The sequence below is a fragment of the Necator americanus genome, chromosome III, assembly GCF_031761385.1.
Source record: "Necator americanus strain Aroian chromosome III, whole genome shotgun sequence".
Classification (NCBI taxonomy): Eukaryota; Metazoa; Nematoda; class Chromadorea; order Rhabditida; family Ancylostomatidae; genus Necator; species Necator americanus.
The window spans coordinates 39,387,818-39,410,904 of NC_087373.1; the positions used below are offsets into that span (position 1 = coordinate 39,387,818).

General features: G+C 41.1%; 4 protein-coding genes across 5 annotated transcripts; all 4 read right to left on the reverse strand.

Annotated features, from left to right (window-relative positions):
* Positions 1-237: 237 nt before the first annotated feature.
* Positions 238-6,869, reverse strand: RB195_012369 (uncharacterized protein; the record flags this gene model as incomplete). 2 transcript variants are annotated; one of them, XM_064194187.1, is made up of 7 exons in its annotated part: positions 238-329; positions 538-603; positions 686-767; positions 833-970; positions 1,021-1,252; positions 1,667-1,828; positions 6,847-6,869. In XM_064194187.1, 7 exons carry the CDS (start codon positions 6,867-6,869, stop codon positions 238-240), a joined length of 795 nt encoding a protein of 264 aa, XP_064051770.1. The 2 variants fall into 2 exon arrangements, with proteins under 2 accessions (XP_064051770.1, XP_013302710.1); XM_013447256.2 differs by lacking the exons at positions 238-329; positions 6,847-6,869 and having other exon boundaries at positions 588-767; positions 1,667-1,827.
* Positions 6,870-7,575: 706 nt separating this feature from the next.
* On the reverse strand, positions 7,576-9,499 carry RB195_012370 (uncharacterized protein; the record flags this gene model as incomplete). Its single annotated transcript, XM_013447255.2, has 4 exons — positions 7,576-7,767; positions 7,909-8,046; positions 8,103-8,343; positions 9,339-9,499. 4 exons carry the CDS (start codon positions 9,497-9,499, stop codon positions 7,576-7,578), a joined length of 732 nt encoding a protein of 243 aa, XP_013302709.1.
* A 1,798-nt stretch (positions 9,500-11,297) lies between these two features.
* RB195_012371 (uncharacterized protein) lies at positions 11,298-11,747 on the reverse strand (the record flags this gene model as incomplete). The annotated part of the gene is made up of 1 exon (XM_064194188.1): positions 11,298-11,747. The coding sequence occupies one exon, from the start codon at positions 11,745-11,747 to the stop codon at positions 11,298-11,300; it is 450 nt and encodes a 149-aa protein (XP_064051771.1).
* A 2,035-nt stretch (positions 11,748-13,782) lies between these two features.
* Positions 13,783-15,910, reverse strand: RB195_012372 (uncharacterized protein; the record flags this gene model as incomplete). The annotated part of the gene is made up of 4 exons (XM_013447254.2): positions 13,783-13,956; positions 14,111-14,248; positions 14,309-14,552; positions 15,750-15,910. The coding sequence occupies 4 exons, from the start codon at positions 15,908-15,910 to the stop codon at positions 13,783-13,785; spliced, it is 717 nt and encodes a 238-aa protein (XP_013302708.2).
* Positions 15,911-23,087: the final 7,177 nt, after the last annotated feature.

A 23,087-nucleotide genomic window follows, 5' to 3' on the forward strand; every position in this document is an offset into this window, starting at 1 on the left:
AATGCCAGTAAAAATTGGCCAAAACCACAAATATAGCTGTTTATAGTATTATGTAATGCAAATTTTCATGAAAATCTGGGTTGAAAATAATAAGAAAAATCTCACGACGCGTTCCCTTCGGGCGCCGTCAAGTCTTGGGATCCTTTTTCATTTCCTACTTGAAGATGTCCCTGGATTGTCTCCCTATCCCTCCCCGGGTGGTGATCGGTTTCTGGGCCATTGACGTCATCTCATATCCTATTGAATGTGTCCTTTAGAGATAGAGATATATCCTCCATTCATCATATCCTTCTCCTTCTCCTTCATCCTCCTCCTCCTTTGAGTGGAGGCTGAAACTTCAGGTATTAGTGGAGATTCAAGAAAAAACTTCATTCAATGAAAATGATAAAGAGGTAATACTAACACTATTCCAAACCCACAACAAAACACAATATTTGAGATGATTTCCATGTGAAAAAAAAACTTGTAAACGTAAACTAAACTGTAACACATTGTTACTACAAAACACCAAACAACATTTTACGAACGTAAATGTACCATTATTTTGATGGTCATCGCAGAAGTATGTATGTCCGTCCAGCTGGCGCTCATTCGCGAGAGCGACTGCGTGAACGAGATGGAGAGTGCGACGGCGAACGACTGCGCGAGCGCGAGCGGCGTGGGCTGTACTTCGGTGATGAGCGACGAGGACTGCGTGAACGGCTCCTCGAGCGGCTGCGAGGCCCAACGCTCGTATCCTCTCGAATACGAATGTAAGCTGTCTCACCCTGAAATAGAAGAAATTCGCCTGAAAATTGGATCGAAAAAGTTGTAAAAAAGGGAAATAACTCACCTCGTGAGATCGGAACTTGGTGTCATCGAGTTTTCGAACGGCATATTTCATATCATCATAACGGGTGAATTCTGCAACGCCAGTTCCATCTCGAGCGACATCAGCATAGCAAACATCACCAGCTTCACGAAGGTGATCCTAAAAAGATTTTTCTGTCTGATTTCAAGAAATAAATATACCACTCAAACCTTCAGATCTTGCCAGGATCCCGTTGGCGGAAGTCCCTCGACGATAACACGGAAATTCGAACGACGCGATGGAGGTCCACCGCGACGAGGTGCAGGCCAATCCCTTGCATAGGCAGGGTTCATCGGACGTCCACCAGGACCACGTGGTCCAACTCCGCGCGTGAACTCCACTCGGATACGGCACCCATCGAAATCATAACCGTCTCTTCCCCTTACAGCATCCTCCGCATCACTGAAAAAAAGTAGATGGGCAAACAAAATTATAACAACGCGCAAAAGCAATCAGTCTGAAAGATAATTTTTGATTACCAACGACTATTCATACAACCCCTTCAACAACCTTTCACTAAAATTCTCCAAAAATCCGCTTGCTTTCTAAGACTAAAATAGATTGTATGGACCAAGGTTAATTCCAACCGAACTTCAACATCTACACACTTTTAAAGCCGAACAAGAGATAGAAAAAGTATAATGAGGGGCTTTCAATGGTAGTATAAAATCAAAAATAGAAAAACCCCAATGTTGATATTAATACTTGCACTAAAAATATTTCCCAATTGCACAGATATAACTCCTTCATCACTTTGAAAACAACTGCACATAGACATAGCTCATAAGGAAATATTTGACATCCAAAGAAACTTACCGATAGTCTTCGAATTCTACAAATGCATAAAGTGGTCCACGACCTCCTTTAATGTCGACGAAACGAATTTTTCCGTATTTCGCAAATATGTCCTCAATATCCTTCTCACGAACATCTGATGGAAGGTTCCCAACGTAGATACGGGTATCTTCGCGACCCATTCTTAAAAAAAAACAACTTTAGGAAAGTGGATGGCTGCTTTAGTGAACAAGCAACGATCGCAGCAGAACAATCAGATACGAAAATAATCATCAATAAGAAAATAGCATGGATAGGAAATATACATGAAGGATTGTGTGAAAGAAATAGCTAACGATAGTTTCCATTTTCTTATACATGAGAAATAAGTTAAGAAGTGTTAAGATGCCATAAACACAGAGAAAACTTTAGAAAAGATGAAAGGGGTGTTATGGTTCAAACAAGGATTTTTTCAATCAGGCATCGCGGAAATCGATGCTTTGTATACCAAAACACCACACAAGCCCCATCAGATATTGCCAGCGGTTACTGTCAATATCATACATCGACGGTGGCCCGATACAGTATTCCAAATAGCGCTAAAAGCACCAAAAATGTGGCTGAATGATGCCCTGATAAAAGCCTCCATAACACAATGAAAAATAGAAGAGCTGATATAACTGTCCACATTTAGGATCCAACCAATCCTCAACTAATCATTTCATCGAAGAATGTCTTAACGGTGTACTGGATTCTAGAGAAGAAACTGAATTATACGCGCATCACGGGGAAATAATTCAAGAAAGAAACGTGGAAAATGAAAAAAAAATGCGTAGATTGGTTCTCAGAGAAGTCATATGTAACGGAGTAACATCACGCAACAAGTTGTTTACTAGGAACGCTCCCGAAATACAGAAGTAAAAAGAAGTTTTTCATTAGTTCGACGGTTCAAAGGGGATTGCTTTACACTTCCTTAACTGAAATGGAGAGTTAGGCGTTAACATTTCCCTGCGCGTAGATGCGCATTTCTTTTGATGATAACGCTTCTTCGGCTACATTCTTCGGCCCTAAAAACACCGGAACAATTCGTTATCAAGGAAAATGCATCGATCGAGCCTACGTACTATTTGCACTTGATGCGCGGTGACACCTCGATCCTCACTTCATTAAAAAAAAGGGGGCGTCAGCAGTACGAGGACGCGAATACGCTAATTGCGGGTTCGTTTTTAGCACCAATATCGCCAGTACTCAAAGAAATCGATCTAGCATGCGATGCACTAGGGATGGTTGAAGATGAGCGTCAGCCTGGAGTATGTGGGAAAGGTCATTCCAATCGAAACCTGCACTATTGCTCACCAGCAGCATTCCCACCTTAAAAAACGGGATGCTTCACAGCAGGCTATCTTAAAGCGAGAATCCAGGACACTAAAATGTTGAGTCAAAAACTATTAGCCCAAAAATCCGATGTGTGCTATCACATAAAATTTACTTCAAATAAGCTATATATCAAGCATAAAGGTCCTTTTAAAAGATTTCTAGTGAGGTCGCACAAGCACTTTCATTTGAAACTGAAAGAAAAACTCGCGACAGCTTTGAAACGAATACAGCGAAATGATGCATAATGCAGCTAAAAAGAACATCGGGAACAAATGAAGGTTTAAAGCTTTTTGTTATTTCATTGGAAAATATCGCACATAAATCATTCGCGGGAAAATATCATGGAATGAAATCAGAGAATACAATCGATCAAAGAAGGCTTGAATCTGAAATCGCAATCGCGGGGATGGGAGGACTTTCATCGTTCACACAATCCTACTAATACTACACAATCCTACGAATTACTGCAGAGTAACACCAACAAATAACGAAAATTTGTGGTAAAAAATAAGGGAAAAGGGATATGAATTGCTCGAAGCTAATCAATCCCTTTAAGATGCGACAATGAATTCAAGCTCAGTTCAAAATATTAGATGTTTTATGAAGAAGTATGTGAGGACAATGAGTTTGTGGTGCGGTGATGTACGAAATCGGCCTTCTTATCCTCTCGGACGAGGTTGGCTCGAAGTGAAGTTCTAGGGTTTTTCGAGAAAGAACGAAAGACTGGGTTGGCTTTGTTGGATATCAATCCATCGACAGTGCAGGCGTTATGCATCCTCTGACGACACTGCATGCACCCATAGTAGGAATAAATGTGAAATTAAAGAGTGAGATTTCACAGCTGGATAAATCCATGACCGGCTAATAAGACAGAAGCAGAGAAAATGGCTGCTACCATCAAAAATTGGCCACGACTAGTAGTGGTTCTCACGGTGTGAAATTACCAAGGACTACCTTTTTAACCTGCGGGTTTGACTTGAGAGCAATCTTGAGACCATATTATAAAACGCCAGCGTTTATGGGTCCACTGTATGTTTCCTGATAACTAAGGACATCACATCCAGTTCCGACATCCTTAAAATCGATATGAACCAAACTTTGCCATCTTTGTACTTCCGGACAGGACGCAGACCGTACACCACTTTTTGCACGGTAGAATTGATCCGTTTGTCGAATAAACCGATCTTACTGATTTTCGCATGTTTTTGACTAGATACAGTAAGACTGTTCGATCATTCGGACTGGAGTTTTAGCACCCGCTATTTACAACTATGTTTTTTAATTTGGGTGGGAATATTGATCTAACGAGTCCATCGATCTTTCAGGATTTTACTCCTGGTTTTACTTTCCTAAGACAAAATATACCACAGCACAGTTCTGTGGTTCGAATCGATCAAGGAGGAGGATGGCTACCGCGTACTTCTTTTTTTTTTTTGAGAAATCTGGCCATTTTTATGCCGTTTCATTCCGCTTCAGATTGGCCGCCGGGTTCCGCCAGCTGTCGGAACTCTGCGGGAAGCGTCAGCGGTTCCATAATTCATCCATCATCAAGTCAAAGTCTTAGAACACTCGCAAAATGGCAAGATTTAACACTTCCACTACTGCAGCTCTCGTAAGTCCTGTTTCTTCGGTATTTAGAAAGGTTATTTGTTCGTTATAAAATCTTTTATTCTCGTTGTACTTTTCAGTACTGAATACTTCAGTTGGTAGTTTTCGCTTCTCTCAATTAAATACAGACATTCAGTACATTTTCTTCTTTGAAGACGAAGCAACCTGCATACTGTCAATGGTCTTCGTCTCTTAAAACATGAAGGACTCAAACTGCAAAAAGGTAACGGAAAACCAGCGGTGAAATCCATCATGTCTCCCGCATTAGTGGGACAGAAGTTCTCACCAAGATGATTTCAGGTCGACTGTTCTCGTAAAGAAGGACAAATGTTGTGAAGCACAACATAGAACCAAGAAAGGTAAGGAAAAATGAAAATAAACAGAACTTAAGAACGAATTTCGCACTGGAAGGAGTCAACTTGTACCATTTCCAAAAGAAGTCTTCTCGAAGTTTCGAAACTATTCGAAGTAACATGTGCAATTACGGACACACTTGTGTAAACGACGACATCTAATCAAATATGTGTTGCGGGCGGATCAATCGCTCCGGACGCCGTATTGTGTTGTGGAGGCGTCAGATTTTTTGCTTTTGGTAGATATACGAACAAATACGTGGTCAGAGAATTGTCTATTGTTATTTGATGATGGAAGGATGAAGGTTTCAAAGTTTAGAGGAGCAGGTATGAAAAATTGGCATAGCATGTGCCACTGGGGTGTCGAACAACAACAGTGGCGTGACAAAGTGCAGAATCCGTGTTTTTGCGTATCGATTATTTGCTGTTCGTCACGCACTGTTCAGATTTCAATGAAATAGATGACCGTGACTTATGAAAGTGACAAACGTTTCAAACTTTGCAGTGGAAATCAACGGATCCTAGCGTTCAGCGACCATAGCGTTAATAACACATGAGATTAGTAGAGTTTAGAACTCAAGTTTTACTGGATTATGCTAGAATATATCCACATCCATTGGAAACGTCTACGAGCCGGGCATTATTCAAGCAATGATCTCTCTCAGGTATAAAAAGACTTCAACTCAGCTATACATTTTGACTTGGGAACAGTCTCATAAAATAAAGCGCCAGCGTTTGTCCGTCAAATGTATGTTAATTGATACTCAAAAACATCACATCCAGTCCTAACATCCTTTAACGAGTGTGACGCAGATGATCGACAACAAGTAGATCAGCAGTGGACCACAGTGATTTAACTCATCTGGAGTTTTGGATCACTCCCTCTCAATTATTCGCTACATTAGAAGTATCACGCGTTCTGCGCCCTTGCTGGTTCAACATCGTTCCCTTTTTTCATCCAAATTAAAATATGCTTTAGGTCGCACACGAATATTGTACGTGATCACAATATGAATATACAATATATATTAATATAAATATAGATGATAATCACATGTAGTGGAAATTGCCTCATTTCTGCGAGGCCACGTTTCATGCACAAACAGAGAATTCCAGTTCATTTCCAACAAAAAAAAAACTCCCTTTCTCCTTCCTTGAGTGGTGAGCTCGATGAGTGCCTAGATTTATTAGATTAAAATCTAAAATGAATGATATACGAGTAACTCGTTGCAGTTCAGAGACGAAGAAGATCAGGTAGTAGCTATCAAGATATTGGTGGAAATATCTGTTTTCATATTGGTTTCGTATTTTCGAAATCCCTTCTTATATTTCCGCATATCTTCCTTTATCGACGCACTACTACGGCAACATCTAGAGACAGAGTAGTGATAACAGAGAGGGCAAACTAAGGGAACAAAAGGAAAACTCCACGGCATAGAATCCACGTAAAAGCATTTCTTTTTTAATACATAGGGCGTCTGGTTAGTGGTATAGTCAACATCGATCTCCAAAGTCTCCAAGGAGATTCTATTTGAGTGCGAAAAGAGGTAAAAAGGTGCAAAAATTTGATGGTCTATTGTGAACTCGAGCAACCGCTTCCACGAATGCTACATATTGAGTAATAAGTAAAATTATTTAAGTGCTTGTTTCAAAGCCTCATACTAATCGTGAGTTTCTTTTTGTTTCCACTACTGTCTTTTTGTATTATCAGTCGTAGTTTCGTCCGCCTACTCGACAACAAGAAATAAAGTAAGATGGAAACACTACTACTGGTAATTCTGCGTGATATATGTGAGATAATATCCACGTCAGCACAACCAATCCACATAGTCACCCATAGGAAGTTGCTTTAGTTCAAGAAATTAAGAAGTTATGAACAATCACCTTGTGAGCGGAGAATGATACATTCTTCGACAAAATACACTTGAAGAGACCAACTGCAGAAGGATATAACAGAAAGTTGGTGGAGGTATCCAAAGCCAATCCAGGGAATACAATGTCCAGCCTTGCTTGTCTTTTTTTTCAAACTTATGGCAATCAGCTATAAGATTCATCAACAATACAAAAAGAAATATTTATTATAAAGTAAAAGTCCCCAGTGCACGAGCCACGACGACGACTCCTGAAAAAGTGAACAAAAAGATCTTACGTTTGTTTCCTATTCCCCGATTTGGATTGGTCCCATCCTCCCAACATTTGTACTGTCTGTCCCTTTCCCTCTCCTAAGACTATGCGGTCCGCATATCCACTCCGATGAACGTGGCGAAACACATATCCTACAGTATCTCCTCATGTCCAATTAGATAAATCGTTCAATCATATCATCCTCCTTCCTCCTCCTTTCTCACAGGGAAATGGAGGCTGAAATGCAAATATCATTTTTTGTCGAAACTTCATTAAAACAACAGTAACAGGTTAACATCAACTGGTCCCTGGAAAGGAACAGTATAACACTCAATTTGATCATGTAACCCACAGTTAAATAAGAGGTAGGTAAAATAATTGTTCACTTTACTCAAAATTACCTCAAGAACAATACTTCTTTACAAGCAGAAAAGTACCATTAATGTTATCGTAGATCCTTTTCACGGTCACAAGAGAAAGCCGTACAGCTTATTCAGGAGAGCGGGTACGAGAGCGAGATTTTGATCTCGATTCTGAGCGACTGCGAGAACGTGAGCCCCTCGGACTGTACTTCGGTGATGAGCGACGTGGACTGCGTGAGCGGCTATCTGAACGGCTTCTACCACCGCGACCACCGCCCGAGCTTGTGTCTTCACGTACACGAATGTATGAGGTCTCTCCCTGAAACCACACCAAATTACATGAAAAATCCTCGCCCCCCCCCCCCCCCCCCTCTTCCAAACAAAAAATTGAGGAAACTAATTCTCGGGGTTCCAGGTTCTATATGACCTGCGATCAAGAAAGATAACCGTGGCAACGCACCTCATGAGAACGGAACTTAGTATCATCTAGCTTCTTCAGGGCATATTTCATGTCATCAAAACGAATAAATTCCACTGCACCAGTTCCATCGCGCGAAACGTCTGCATAGCAGATCTCACCCGCCTCTCGCATGTGATCCTAGAAGAGCTTAGGGTTTAACCATGCAAAAATGTACTCATGGACGAAAGCGTTACTTTTAGGTCTTGCCAGGAACCAGTAGCAGGAAGTCCTTCAACAATCACGCGGTAGTTTGAACGGCGCGATGGGGGACCACCACGACCTCGAGGGGCTCCGCGGCCTCTGAAACTTCCACCACGACCACTCAAAGGTCTTCCTCCTGCACCGCGTGGACCCACGCCACGAGTGAATTCTACGCGGATACGAGAACCATCGAAATCGTATCCATCTCGACCACGCACCGCATCTTCCGCGTCTCTGAAATCAGACCTAATGTAATTGTGGCGGACAACTAGGGACTAAAATGAATTTAAGAAAAATCTGGAAGATTTTCTATGAGAAAAGAAATATCCTCTTATGAATTACAAGGCTTAGCTACTTTTGGAGTAAAATTCGTCGAAAATATTAGAACCATCCTTCCCCTATGTTGGTTATGTTACCGTCGTTAATTTCCAGAAATATGTGGGTACATACAGGAGCGGTTCTTGGTGTTAGCATTCCAGTAAAAGAAAAAAAGCAAGAAACTGTCCAGCTGTTTTCAGCCAATTGAAACTGCACCCTTTACTCGGAGATTGAGCACCAATCCGGGCAAATACCACCTTCATTTGATTTATTTGAAAATCCAAAATGTTTTATCAATATGACTCTTCAAGGTTATGCACAATCATGCATTTAGACCCGGACTTTTCCTCAAACTATAATCGTGAGTGACATAACAGGCGCAGAAACAGAAACTCTTTATCTCTTGAAAACTACTGATGATCTCTATAATTAGAAAGTAGAGTTTAACTGCACCATCATGCTTGGAACGTTTTCACCCCTATAGAATTACTACCTCTTCCACTGCTATTATGAAAATCAATAACGCCCGATACGAAGAACTAAATGTCTCATTGAACGTCAAAGTCCCTTGCTAAGTTCATGTATCGCAGAAACATCAGCGCTGTCAGCGCACGCTTCCAAGCAGAAATATCAAATATCGATTTCGTTCTTCAACGTCTGAAAGACAATCATTTGAAAGAAGAAGGATCGGCTGAAACAAGATCCTTATTATGAGCAGGATGATGTCTTGTCCAATCGAAAACAAATGAGGGATTTCTCCTCCTCAAGTTTTTTGAGCAGAGTTTTTCCCTCATCGCCACTGAGGATATTGGCGATCTGTTGACAGCCTTATAGCACTTCCTCATGAAGATATTGATGTATTCTCCAATTTCTGAACCAATGTACAAATCAGAAAAACAAGGAAATCTCACCGAGGGTCCTCAAATTCGACGAAAGCGTAGAGCGGCCCACGCCCTCCCTTAATGTCCACAAAGCGAACCTTCCCATACTTGGCAAAGATATCTTCAATGTCTTTCTCACGAACGTCTGGCGGAAGATTTCCAACGTAGATGCGAGTTTCGTCACGGCCCATTCTAAAATGTTCCCATTAAGAAGATGCGAAGTCTCAAAGAAAAAAGATAACAACCGCAAATATCGTCACATCAAAAATAAGCGTGAACAACTCAAGAGCAGATAGGATCATTTCGGCGTAAGTACTGGTTACGAATAGCTTAACATCGAATTTTCGATGTTAAGCTATTCGTAACCAATCCGGAAGCAAATAAGGTTTCGGACGCAGTCTGCAAGTTTCTCTTAGAGCATTTTGTTGAGTAAGGACTCCTGGGAACCGTAAGGTCGAGTGTTTACCACTGGGACTACTTTCAAGAACTAGCCTTCACTGGTACAACATCAGAAAGAAAATCACTGTTGGGGAATATGGAGTTGGCAGGGGTACTTCTGCCTGCCATGATTTTTTTGTCGTTCACCTTTATGTGGAGTACTACTAACGATCATATATGTTTTCCACATAGATATGAACAACAAAGAAACAAATCTTGAGAAGACTTCTCGAGAATCGAGCAGCAGTGAAAAAAGGAAGAAAGAAGAAGCGATCAGGACGGAGTGGAGGGAAGAAGCCGAATTTCAAATGACATAAACTGATCGTGTGACGGTTATGAGCAACAAGTAGGGTCAATTAGCACCAGCATATATGAGCACCATAGCAGCATATATTATATCAGCACGCAGTTTCCCCTTTACGACGATGATCGATATCCTACGTCTAAAAAATGGTTCATACAATGTGGAAGGCAGGATCGGATCCTGAAGCGGTCGCGAAGCAGTTGTTCCGTGGAGCACATAATCATACAGCCATTGTTCAGCGAACATAGACCGACTAGTTGGAAATAGGTGCAGTAAAATGATATTAGCTGATAGATTAAGAGAAACTAAGTAAAGATGCTGTGCACATTTTCTAGCTCCTACTCTAAACGTGAAATTGCAAATATAGCGTGAAAATGGCCATTGCCGATGCTCGCGAGGAGGGAGATTACGTTGCTAGCGGCGTGTGCGGTGCAAAAGGTGTTTTTTTTTCAGTTTTTACGAATCCAATAACAATCGACATCCGCCGAAAATGCCATAAAAATCTGATCGATTAATAAATTTCGTCAAGGGCGCCGCTCGCACAGCCACACACTCCCTGGCGCTTGCAGCGGTGCTGATATGGATCGCTCGTTCTTTTAACGGCTGGGAACTGGATTAAATTCCAGATACAGTAGTTTGTTAGTGCGGAACATGAATTACCATATCAGTTGCAAGCGATATTGGCAATTTCTTCAGCGCTTATTTTAGTTCTGGTTCGTTGAGTACATAACACCTTCTGAAGCGCTCGCGGCTTCGTTCTACCCTTCACTCAAAGAGATTTTTTACCGTCACTAGAAAGTTGGAGTTGAATTCACTAGAAACTATAGGAAAATTTCATAATTCCGTTCCAGATTAACATATCTGTTCTTCCTTTGCCAACGATCCCATTCAGTATGTATGTCGTCAGGGAAACGAGCAATGACCTTCGCTTATCGATCCTTTCGTCCCAGAAATTAGTTGACGAAGAAGTAAAAAAACGGTGGGAAACGAAGAAAAACACTCTATTAGAACCCAGTAAAAGTGAGTTTTAAGCATGATTCAGACGTTCCCTTAAATCTAAAAGAACCACGAGGATCTATATGAATGTGACAATAACAACACCTACAAAGAAAGATGACGACTTCTTATGGATTGACAAATAGTTGGAAGAAAATCTGAATATCCACAATCTAGAAGCGGCGGCGACGCGTAGAGAAGGAATGGGAACTGTGCTGGGTCCGGAAATTTAGTTCCCGCCAATTTTTGCTTCAAATCAAAGCCCGCGCTTCGGTACCGTAGAGATGCACTATGTAGCAGTCAGAGTCCAAAAACCAGCGTCTTAACGCGGCAGTCGAAACAGAACTATCCTGCGATTCTCCATGCAATGTTATTTCAACAACAAGTCGATAAAGTGAAGACAAGGGACTATAGCCAGGCGAAGACAACCTGAAGCTCCCGTGGAATTGCGTCCGTTGTGGCGCGGTTGAACTGGCGGTCACGATCGAGGCGGGACCATCGCTTGCTGGAATCGGACTGCAGACGTAACCCGCAAACCACGAACCACCATGCCAGTAGGGAGCAGTCGTTTTCGTACCTGCATCAGGTTTCACGTAATCTGAAACGACTGTAGCATTTCTACTCGACAGGAAGGACATTTCTACTCGATAGCGAAGACCGGTGGTAGACTTCCAATGATCCATGACTTCACGTTGAATCATCTACCTATTTGGATGCTCAATATCTCTCACCATCTCTAGTGGATTTCTCCGAGCTTATTAGCACCGGATGCAGTTCTCTTATCGTGAAAAGAAAAATCAGTTCATAACAAATACCGAACACCAACTCCACATTTTAAGAAGGGCAATCGAAGGAGTTCAGTAACAGGAACACTTAGAGAGTGCTTCTGAATTGGTTTACCGCTGTCCAGATGAAACTAATAACGGTGGAACTTCTTGGAACTCACTCTGAGTATTAGTTCGACAACATGGGATACTTCAATGTAGCCCGAGTGTTTCAATTTCAAACAATCCGAAGAACGTTACAAAGAAAAATTTGATGTGACTCCAACACAAAATACCTCCAACTATTGTTTGGACAAACAATAACTGAAGAAATGTAGCTGGGATACATTGTACTAATTTGCTAGAAGCAGATATCACCAAAATGAACAGGCAGAATGTTAACTGCATGATGTCTTGCGTGTAAACGCCTTAGGCGAAACTCAGACAATTCAGGAAGAAACAATAACTTCCATTTGTCTCCCTATTACTGTTAAATACTTCTGCTTGCTTCTGATATAATCTTCGACTTCTCACTTGGTTCTATCATCCAAAAGAACTGTTTTGCTTGCACATCCTGTACAAGCATGTAGATCTTATGCGAAAATAAACATAAATCCGAAATATTTATTAGTAAGCACAGCCAATCCCATGCCACAAATACCGCAATTTAACAATGTAAATAAAAGATGCATTCTCCCAACATTCTTGGTTCCTGCTGTGCCTTTTCCGCTTCTATTGTAGTATACATCTACGAGTATGTAGATGTTTCCCTTCTAAAAGTTATCTAGGTTCGCATTAGATTCTTCCGTATTTCATCGACGTACACCCTTATCTCCTAAAGTTCTTTATTTGACTTGCAAATAGGCAAAATGATTAGCAGAGCGGTGCTCCATCATGGGCAAAAATAGAACACGATATCAGTAGGCTGCATGTACACCACTACTAACTTACACCACCACTTAATCATATTGGGTGCACTCTTCTACATCTCTTCCGTGTTGTGAAAAAAAAATAATACACTGGTGATCACCGTGCTCGAAACCGAAGGCGAGAACAGATCAAGTTATATGATTCTCGATATTTTCACGAGTATTGTACCCGCACTACAGATACTTTTAATATAAAAAGCAGTCATGGGTAGTCTGTGTCACTTCGTAATGACTCTATTATTATTATTACCGTACTTTCTGCACAATCCCCGGTTTATAATCCCGCACTCGCAAAACTAATGCATGTTGATGCGTGGCATTGGAAAAGAATCGAATAAAGAGCAAAGTGGAACTCCCAACACCGGAAGGAAATTTTTAATGATCGAAATATGCTCTCTTCTATGGTACTCGGTTAAATATTAGCGAAAAAAAAACCCTATCTCATGCAGTTTCTTTTGACCACTCGCTATATTTATACACGAACAACCAAAACAAATTTATTTATTCAAAAAAGAAAACAAACTCCCTTGAAAGCGTGCGACTCCGTTGATCCCTGAAAAGAGGATTAAAATCTTACGATTATATCACACTCTCTGATCCAAACTGGTCCCGTCCTTTCAATTTCTTTGCTTCCGCCCCTTTGGTCTTATGAATAGATTGTGACTGTGTGCAGTTCGAATGTGCATTTCACCGAACGTGGCCATATACATATCCTACAGTATCTCCACATGTCCAATTAGATAAATCGTTCATTCATATCAAGTTCCTTCCTCCTCCTTTTTCAATGGGAAAGGGAGGCTGAAATACAAATATCATTTAGTGCCGAAACTTCATTGAAAATAGCAATAATGGTTAACATCAGCTGGTCCGTGGACCGGAGCAACGCAGTAGTCGACGTGATTACATCACTTTAAGTCAAACATGAGGTAGACAAAAAGATTATTCACTTGGTTCAAAGTCATTTCAAAAGACAAACGCGAACAGAAATGTACCATTACGTCATTGTAGATCCATCACGTGGTCAGCTTAAGGACCATGGCAATTTATTCAGGAGAGCGAGATTTTGATCTTGATTCTGAACGACTGCGCGAGCCTCTCGGACTGTACTTCGGCGATGCGCGACGTGGACTGCGTGAGCGACTGTCAGAACGGCTTCGACCACCGCGACCACCACTTGAACTTGTGTCTTCACGTACACGAATGTATGAGGTCTCTCCCTGAAATTACGTCGGGTGATACATGAGGAACAGTCCGCTACACTTTTCCGAAAGAATTTGGACAAAGCAGCTGTCACAGACACAACCTGATTTTAGTTCTTCTCAAAACCATCTATGCGACCTGGCAACAGGAACGACAACCATGGCAACGCACCTCATGAGAACGGAACTTAGTATCATCCAGCTTCTTCAGAGCATATTTCATGTCATCAAAACGAACGAACTCGACGGCGCCAGTTCCATCGCGTGCAACGTCAGCATAACAGATCTCACCCGCCTCTCGCATGTGATCCTAGAAGAGCTAAGCGTTTAATCATGCATAAATGTACTCATAAATGTACGGAAGCGTTACCTTCAGGTCTTGCCACGAACCAGTAGCGGGAAGCCCTTCAACAATCACGCGGTAGCTTGAACGGCGAGATGGGGGACCTCCACGACCTCGAGGAGCACCACGCCCTCTACTGAAACCTCCACCGCGACCACTCAGAGGTCTGCCTCCAGGCCCACGCGGACCCACACCACGAGTGAATTCAACTCGGAGACGAGAACCGTCGAAATCGTATCCATCTCGACCACGCACCGCATCTTCTGCATCGCTGAAACAACAAAAAATGCAGGTATACAAGAGAGGATTCAAAACAAAATTTATCCAGTGGTGATCGATATGAATTGTATTTGCGATACATTTACGAGGGACTACTAATTCTCTCATTTTCTAGTATGGGCTTTCCCGACACCTGAATTATGCGCTTCTTTGTTCTTAAATATTCTTAAAATTGCCAAAGAGGGCGTGTCAAATTCGATAGTCATGAACATCTCTCGTCCTTACATCATGAATTGACCAACATTCAAAATATTGATAATATCCCTTCTTTTCTTCTAACTTCCTTTCAACCGAAATAAAATAAATACATAACAGCGCTATATCTCTGAAATAGTAATTTTATAATGAAAAGTGCAAAACCTTATTTCTTTCAGGTCTAACCTTATGCACACCCATAGGATAAGATGCAATAGAGAGGACCCGAACCCTCATGTGAAGAGGGTCTAGCTTATCGGATGCAGCGCAAGTGATAAGGATCTTTTCGCTAACGGTCCAAAAGTGATAAGATCCCTTCGAAAACCACTCAAAAGTGAAACGAGTCTTTTCGCCAACCCTCCAAAAGGGAAGGGAATAGGAGCACGGGTCCAACTATCGGATTTATGCCCACAGCTTACTTGACCTCACTACCACTCCGGAATAAGAAGGCTGCAGAAAGCAGACACTAAGATAGAATAGTGTTTGCTTTCTGCAACCCGCACTTGTGTAGGCTTGTTATTTTCGAATTTTTCCTTCTTACTTCTTCAAATGGCGTCATCAATTCGGTGAAGAGTTTTCCTTATTCATTCCGCACTGTTTACGTTAGGTTTTATTCTTGCTAGAGGACAGAATGTGCTGAACAGCTCCATATCACCTAATAGCACTAAATTCTACTAATAACGAAGTGCATCACCCAGATAACTGTTGAGCGCATCCATTCTCACATGAATCCACAGATTTCCGCCTATTAAATTTACTGCGCCTCTCATTGATTGATTCTGATTGAAAGCACGTTTCCGCTCGTAATAGTCTTCCATTCCGTGTTTTCCAGCTTCAAACTACTAGGAGCTGTTTGGAAGCTACTTTATCTAGGCACTGAAGCATGGCTCTTCTTCTTAAAAGTTCAAACTACGCTAGTTTTCTCCTTAAAAATTATTTGGTCCCACAGAAATCAGCGGCAAGCTTTTCTGAGTAAAGAAGATCATACACTCACCGAGGGTCTTCAAATTCTACGAATGCGAAGAGTGGTCCACGTCCTCCTTTAATATCCACGAAACGGATTCTTCCGTATTTTGTGAAAATATCTTCGATATCTTTTTCACGAACATCTGGTGGAAGGTTTCCAACGAAAATACGAGTATCTTCACGGCCCATTCTGAAAAATTTTTGAGAAGTTACGGTTTCGACAGAAACGGCGATGAGATCGTCACTAATTGTGAGAGGACAATCCAATGCTGGGTTCCGAGGAACCAAATCTAACGATATTCCGAATTGAAGGAAAAGATTATGGTTGTGCGGGAAAGAGAATGAGATACAAACGAGATTCGTGATTCTTTACAACTCAGCTGCTTCTTTCCTACTGTATACACGAGTGGATACCGTTGGACACCGAGGGACATCAGAGCAAGGCATTTTAACTTACATGTCATAGATCCGCTAAGACGTATGCTTAGGTCTTAGTGCCCCGAGTGATTTAGTTATCTACTTCCAGGAATAAGAGTACGATTGAGTGCCCCACAACTACACCCCACCCTATCATTCTAAAACTGAGCATGGAAAACGAACAAAGATGAGCGAATTGGTAGGCGTAGCGAAGACAGAATGTGCACAAAACAACTGGCTACGGTGCATCGTAATGAGGGCAACTTGAAGGAGACAAAATCAATAGCAACATTCCCGGCGGGACCTGCTATGACGTAAAGCGCGACGGAGAGCAGCAGTGCACGACAATGGGGCGCCACCACAGACATGTGCCGCGCCGGTACAATCAGACTGATGAGAAGGCCGCTGGAACGTTTCCGTATCACTGGGCACATGACTGTTACGGTCCTGGCACGAACGTCACATCACTAGAGCCTTCCCAGCAGTGGAATGAATTGCCGAAATTGCGCCAAATATAGTTCATCATCTATGAAATCGGAGCAAACACAAACTGGATAAATAGCAACACGCCACCGCTGTTGGGTGCAGGACCGGGAGTGGCGGGACCGATCGATACATCGCGTCAAAAAAAAGAAAATCGTCCTTAGTCATCCGAGCTGCTGTGTTCCACTGCGGTGCGGACGCGCAGCGTTACGCATCCGTGCAGCGCATAATCTCGTGCTGTGTTGTTTTTCAGGATTGATATAGGTATTATATTATTCTGGTTCAACGCAGTATTATACTAGTTACGGGGCAGATGTAAAGTAGTGGTGAGAGATTCCCGTCGTGCCTGCACCGTCGATGGTTCGAAACCGCCCAGACCCGGCCGGGTTTTCCATCATCTGATGACGATAAGTCATTAGACTGGACTTGTCTGAGAGGAGAAAAACGCTGGACTTCATGCACTAACCTCATTCCCATTGTACGGCCCGTCCATAAATCTCAGACGATTCTGGATCGAGGTCGAATGGATTCGCGCATTCCACAGGGATTGTTAATACGACAAAAGCTTCTTTTTCCCTTATTCCACTGATTCTCATTGCACTTCCACTCTATTCCGTTAGAAAAGAGAAGAACTACGGTGGATTTAAGTTCTCAGAGTCATAACGAGGTCACACAAAAGTGCAAAGGCGGAGGCAAAAAAACCACCATCATTTAAAAAGAGGTAAGAATAGATAGAGAAAGATAGATGAAAGAAATCAGGAGGACATAGGCAGATGCTTCCAGATAACCTCAGGTTGCTCAAAGACGCTTTACCGTTGCCATGGCAGCTAATCCTGACCACACGCTACGTTTCCGATAAATTCTTAGCCAAAAATGCCTAGCAATTAGGTAAAAGCAACATTAATTAATTGCATACAAGATACGTAGGGATTGAACTGTCCCACTTTTTACTCCCATTTACTTTCATCTACATATCCAGTAAGCGATATACCGATTACAAGCGCGTTAACTTGTAACACTAGTATGAAAGAAAGGTAAAAGAGAGAGGAAAAAAAGAAAAAGCAGCAAAGAGAAAAGTGCTACATCTTTCGAATCTTCCAGTGAATTCACCCCATGGTTTTTCAATCTGACCTCCCGTGTATGTTCATGGACCTTCTCTTTCGAAGATACGAATCACAGATTCAGACAGATTGCTCGAATTCAACACTTAAATTCTTGGTGACAGGTAGCATAACCTCATTTTCAGTGGTACACGGCACTATTTCGAGGAATTACTGACAAAGAAAAATTCTTACGATATACTGCTTCTTCAGCAGAACAGAAAGTAAGAAAATTATAAGTATAACCTCATTGTAGAACACGAATGATACGAATTATTGACGCAGTGCGCAGTGATTAAAGATTTTTTTCTCTGTGTGTGGGGATTTCATCCGACCAAGTCATACAAGAATACATACCAAATGCCATCCTATCGCTTTAATAAATCAACAAAGAAAGAACGAACTAAATAGAATCCTTTCGGATATTCATAGAGAGGTGCTTTTAGGCCCAACCGAGCACATCTTTCTTGTTTTTCTTTTGAATTTCTGCTGATGGTAATTATTTTAATCCTTTGTACTCTGTTCTCGTCGCACGTGCGACATTGAAAATATGTACTTTAAATCCAGTGTCGCCGTAGGGACGGCACACATGTTTAGCTTATTTCAGCACTTCCAGATTAAAAAAAAACAAAATTAGTTAGTTCTTGCGGTTTTCTGCCTTGCATTTTTACTTCTTTTTTACCTTTATTTTTACTTCGAAATTATGAAAGGCAGAGAACAGAGACTGTGTCGTATGTTCAAACAGACAAGAAGAGGGAGAACGATGCAAAACTACGCATTTCGGTGACTGCTTCCAAAAACATCATAGTTTGAGAGATTTCAAAATATAAACAATTTATTTCGTTACTATTTTATAAACTGAAATTAGCTGGTAATGGTGTTCACAACAAATAAATAGTATTGCAATAAATGTATTTTCGGCCTTATATGATATGTGATTTAGGATTAGGATAGCATTTGTAGGGAGAAAGTGCTGGAATTGCTGGTTTTCCATGTGCCTGACTGGATTGGAGTGCAAAGGGTTAATTTCGAAAAAAAAAGAAACAACATAAATACTGTACTACATACCGCTAGTTCTGGTGGAAACACGGAAAAAGATGTCATTAGAGGTGTTCTTCTGTTAACTGAACAATATGTAGAGAAAACGAAAAACAGTGGAATAGCACCTCACTGAAAGCTTCAACAAACTTTTTTTCAAGCAAACACCATCAATCATTGCATGAGCGAGAACCACCTGACCCACGTCACCGAGTTAACTTCAATTAAGAATCGTCTGAGGTTTACGAACGTGTAACTGGCCCATACAATGACTTGCAGGGACTAGCCGTTTCTACGGTTTTTAGTATAAAATCTGTATTATTATCCTTCCAGACAAGTCTGGTACCAATTTATCGAAACGGAGGAATGACGGCCTTGGTGAGCACTAGGGCGGATTCGAACCTCCGATCGATCGTGTAGACAGTGGAACCTCTTACAGACTGCGCTACACCCGCCCTAGTTCTTATAGTACAGTTTTAAACCTGCTAATATGAATGAAGTAATCTAGCGGAACACTTCATCAAATCCATACTCTGGAGGTTCACGGATAAAGGTGTACTGCTGGCCAGATTTCGCACTAATCACTACATTTCTTCCAATAAAAACAAGCATAGTATAAACTTGGAAGAACTCTAGAAAATAACCCATGATAGGATAACAGAATAACTGTTAGTAGGAATAGGAATTAGAACACCAAATGCTCTGATCTTGAAGAGGTTTGAATATTCACGAGACTTATAAACGTACATCTTACGTTGGCGAATAAGTTCCTAGAGTTCTACATTATATTTTATTTCATAATCATAATTTGTTTTAGCCTCCGTAACTGCCTAAATTATTTAAAACAGCACTTTTTACTCTACAAAACTTTGGCAATTATTTCCTGAATAATTTGATTTTTTCAAAATAATTTCTCAGCTTCAGAAATGAAATTTCTGGGAGGCAAAATTTTGCCCTCTAGACGCCCACCTTTCTGGAGAAGTAAAAAGATTGCCACAGCCGCTCGGAACATTTGCGACATGTACAGAAGAACGTATCATTCTACTGAAACAGTTTGCGAAAATCAAAAACGTCGACTCTGGCCTCGACGAGTTCCCTCTCACCGAAAGACCTGAATTCGACCGGAGTTAATCGAACAAAAACGATAATCTTAACATGCTAATCAATAACGTGTTCTCCGTCGCCATTTGCGACCTGTTCAGATCTTTCAACTAATTTGTTGACACCATTTCGCCTGAACTCACAAGAAAAGTAGGTATCGAGAAGGCAAAGTTTTGTCTCCCACTACCGTACAGCACCTCAATCTACTCCATTTCTAAGGCTCGAAAATAATAACAAATTAAAGTATTCAGGAAACAACTGTCACATTTCTGTAATGTAAAAAAAGGTTATTCCAAATACTATAAACACCTTATCGAAGAGAAAACAAATTATTATGAAATAAAGTATAATGTAGAACTCCATGAACTTAGTCGCCAACCTAATATCACATCATATAACTCGTAAAATACAATGAGGCCGTGATGGCCATAGATCAGCAACCACTGCCTATCCGCATGCAGTCAATTTTGTTCCCTATATGCCTCCATAAAAGTGGACGAAAATAAACATAATAGGTACTGTAATACAGTAATGTCTGAGAATGTTTGATTTATTCAGAAATATTTAACTACTAGAAGTTATATCATCTCAAATTGACCTTTTCTGAGGCTTTTTATGCTCATCGTCAGTTTCGTTCCACCGTTACCAGGATATAGAATTTCTTACCTTGGAAACACTAAAGGACGTCTGCTCCTCCTTCCTCATACAGTAATTAAGTAAGTAATTAACTTAAGTCTGCTTTCAAAGTGAATAAGGCAGAATAGAAGTCGTATGGACAATCAATGCTAAACATTTCACTGAAAAGGCGAATCTGCAAGTAAATAACAATGGTTTGAGGATGTCTGATGGTAGCAGTCGCAATTTACGCTTCAATACTTGAGGTACACATCATACATCACACACGATCCATGGTGTCGACTTTCGCTGTCGGTTTCGCATCATGATTCATCCTTATCTGTTCATTTACATGTTTCTTTTTTTTGTAGTTGCTCGTAAGATACGAATCTCCTGATCCAGCTTTTAGTTTATCCTCGAGCCAATTTCCCAATACAACTTGACAAAAGAAGTTTGCAGAAAAGCCAACAAAAGTGTCGTACGCTCCCTCTCCCCTATTGTCGCTCTGTGGTTTGATAGTACGCCAAAGCAGTGGGACCTTATCTCTCTCCAAACGCAACAGCCGAATGTTTACGGACGTACCCTTTGCGATGAGCTCTTTCTCCCTGATAAGGATACATGATAAGGACGATTCGAACGAAGATTCCGCAATGCTTTAAGTAAACTTTTCAAACTATGAGAACCAGTAAGCCTCGTACAAGTCTTCGATCACATTTTCGGCTGGTTTCCTGCAAATAGCTGCAGTTTGATCCAGATGCCCTTGCCTTGCATCCACTTCTATGTAGGGGAATAAAAACTTCGTATTCGCCACTGAGTGAGACTTCCTTCAAACTTTCTACAATTCCCCGCTCCATTTTTTTTCTCCAGGACATCACTCTCACAGATTAGGAGTGAAGGAGAGGTTTTTTTTTGTTTCATATCGATCGTTCAGTAGTAATTCTGCACATCTTTTTCTCCATAAAATCAAATTCGTGTACCGAGGGGCGAAATACACGCGCTTACAACACCCCCTACAGATACAACTCAGTATTATTCGTGTGTTGCAGTGTTTCCTAATTCTAAAAATAAGCGGACTCCCACAATTGCTGCTGATTGCACGATTCAGCGGAGGCGAATCGTGACCAACACGACTCCCTCAATAGCATCTGACGTGGTGTACTATGGGGAATAATTGCATTTCAGTACTCACCATAAATTATTGCACACCAAGAAAACAGAGGGTCAAATAAAGCTCCTGCTCCTACATAGCAAACCTTACTATCCACAAAAGCACTCTCGAAAAGTCACCCTTCTACATATTTCATCATCGTTTTCATCTAAGCTGCTAAGTACACTCAAGTACTTGCTAATGGGAATCGGTAAAGAGGGTCCCGGCAGATTCTCCGCGAATGCCTTCGGGACATTACGTCTCCAGTGGATATGCCATTGGATACGCGAACATACCTCGATCAGGTCACGCTGCAGTCGCTTATGAAACTGTCTTTTGGCCACAGAGACGCAAACAACTACACACTTATATATATATATATATATATATATATATATATATATATATATAAACAAATATGTCTGCTAGCTAGCTAAATAGCTTCTGCCTTTGAATTCTCTTTTTTCTTAATTTCTTTCACCTTTTTCTTTTTCTCCTCTTCCTTATCATCAGCTTCCTGCTTCGTTATTTCATTCCCTTGTGAATGCACTCAATCAGCTTTAGTATCTCCACATTATTCTGGCCTAGCAAATGTATACCCAGTCAAGACGGTGCGCTTTCACAAGCAATGACACGTCTGAGTAAAAATTGTACGGTGAGATCCCCTTGAAGTCTCTGTAAGTGGTTCGTTCGTATTAATCAAAACACATCAACGGGTAATAAAGAAAGAAAAGCTAGCAATTCTTGTATTCAAATGTTCCCAAGTAATCTTCAATCCAATTAATTCTAACGCGCACATAAGTGCACCACCATTCTTTTCTTCACAGGTTAAATATATGCACCAGCTTAGTTAACATTTTACAAAATGTCGCTTTGCAGTGACCACAGCCATTAGTTGAATCTCTATTGTGCAGAGTAAACAAACATATTTGTGAATACCTCCACAACCGGGCCTCAACTTCTAAACAAATGATATCGTTCTAATCATGGTCCAACGTAACTCCACTGTATCTTTCTATTCTTTCCACAATATCATATTTTTCGACCTCACTTAATTCCTTCGAATACAACTTACTTCATTTAAAGACAAACAAGAGAGAAATGTTTATTTAAGAAAAGAAAAACTAACAAACTTCCTTGAACGCGAGTGAATCCGATCAAGCCTGAAAGGAGAATGAAAAACCTTACGATTATGTAGCATTTCCCGAACCAAACTGTCCCCGTTTCCGAATATCTTCGCTATCTGCACTTTTCCTCCAATGGTTACAACTAGCCGCCAAACACATTCCCTACAGTACTCCTCATGTCCAATTAGACAAATCCTTCATTCATATCCTGCTCATTCCTCCTCCTTTTTCAATGGGAAAGGGAGGCTGAAATACATATATCATTTCCGATGTAAGCTTCATTGTTGAAACAGCAATAATAGTTAACATCAACTGGTCCAATCGACCGAAGAACGCAT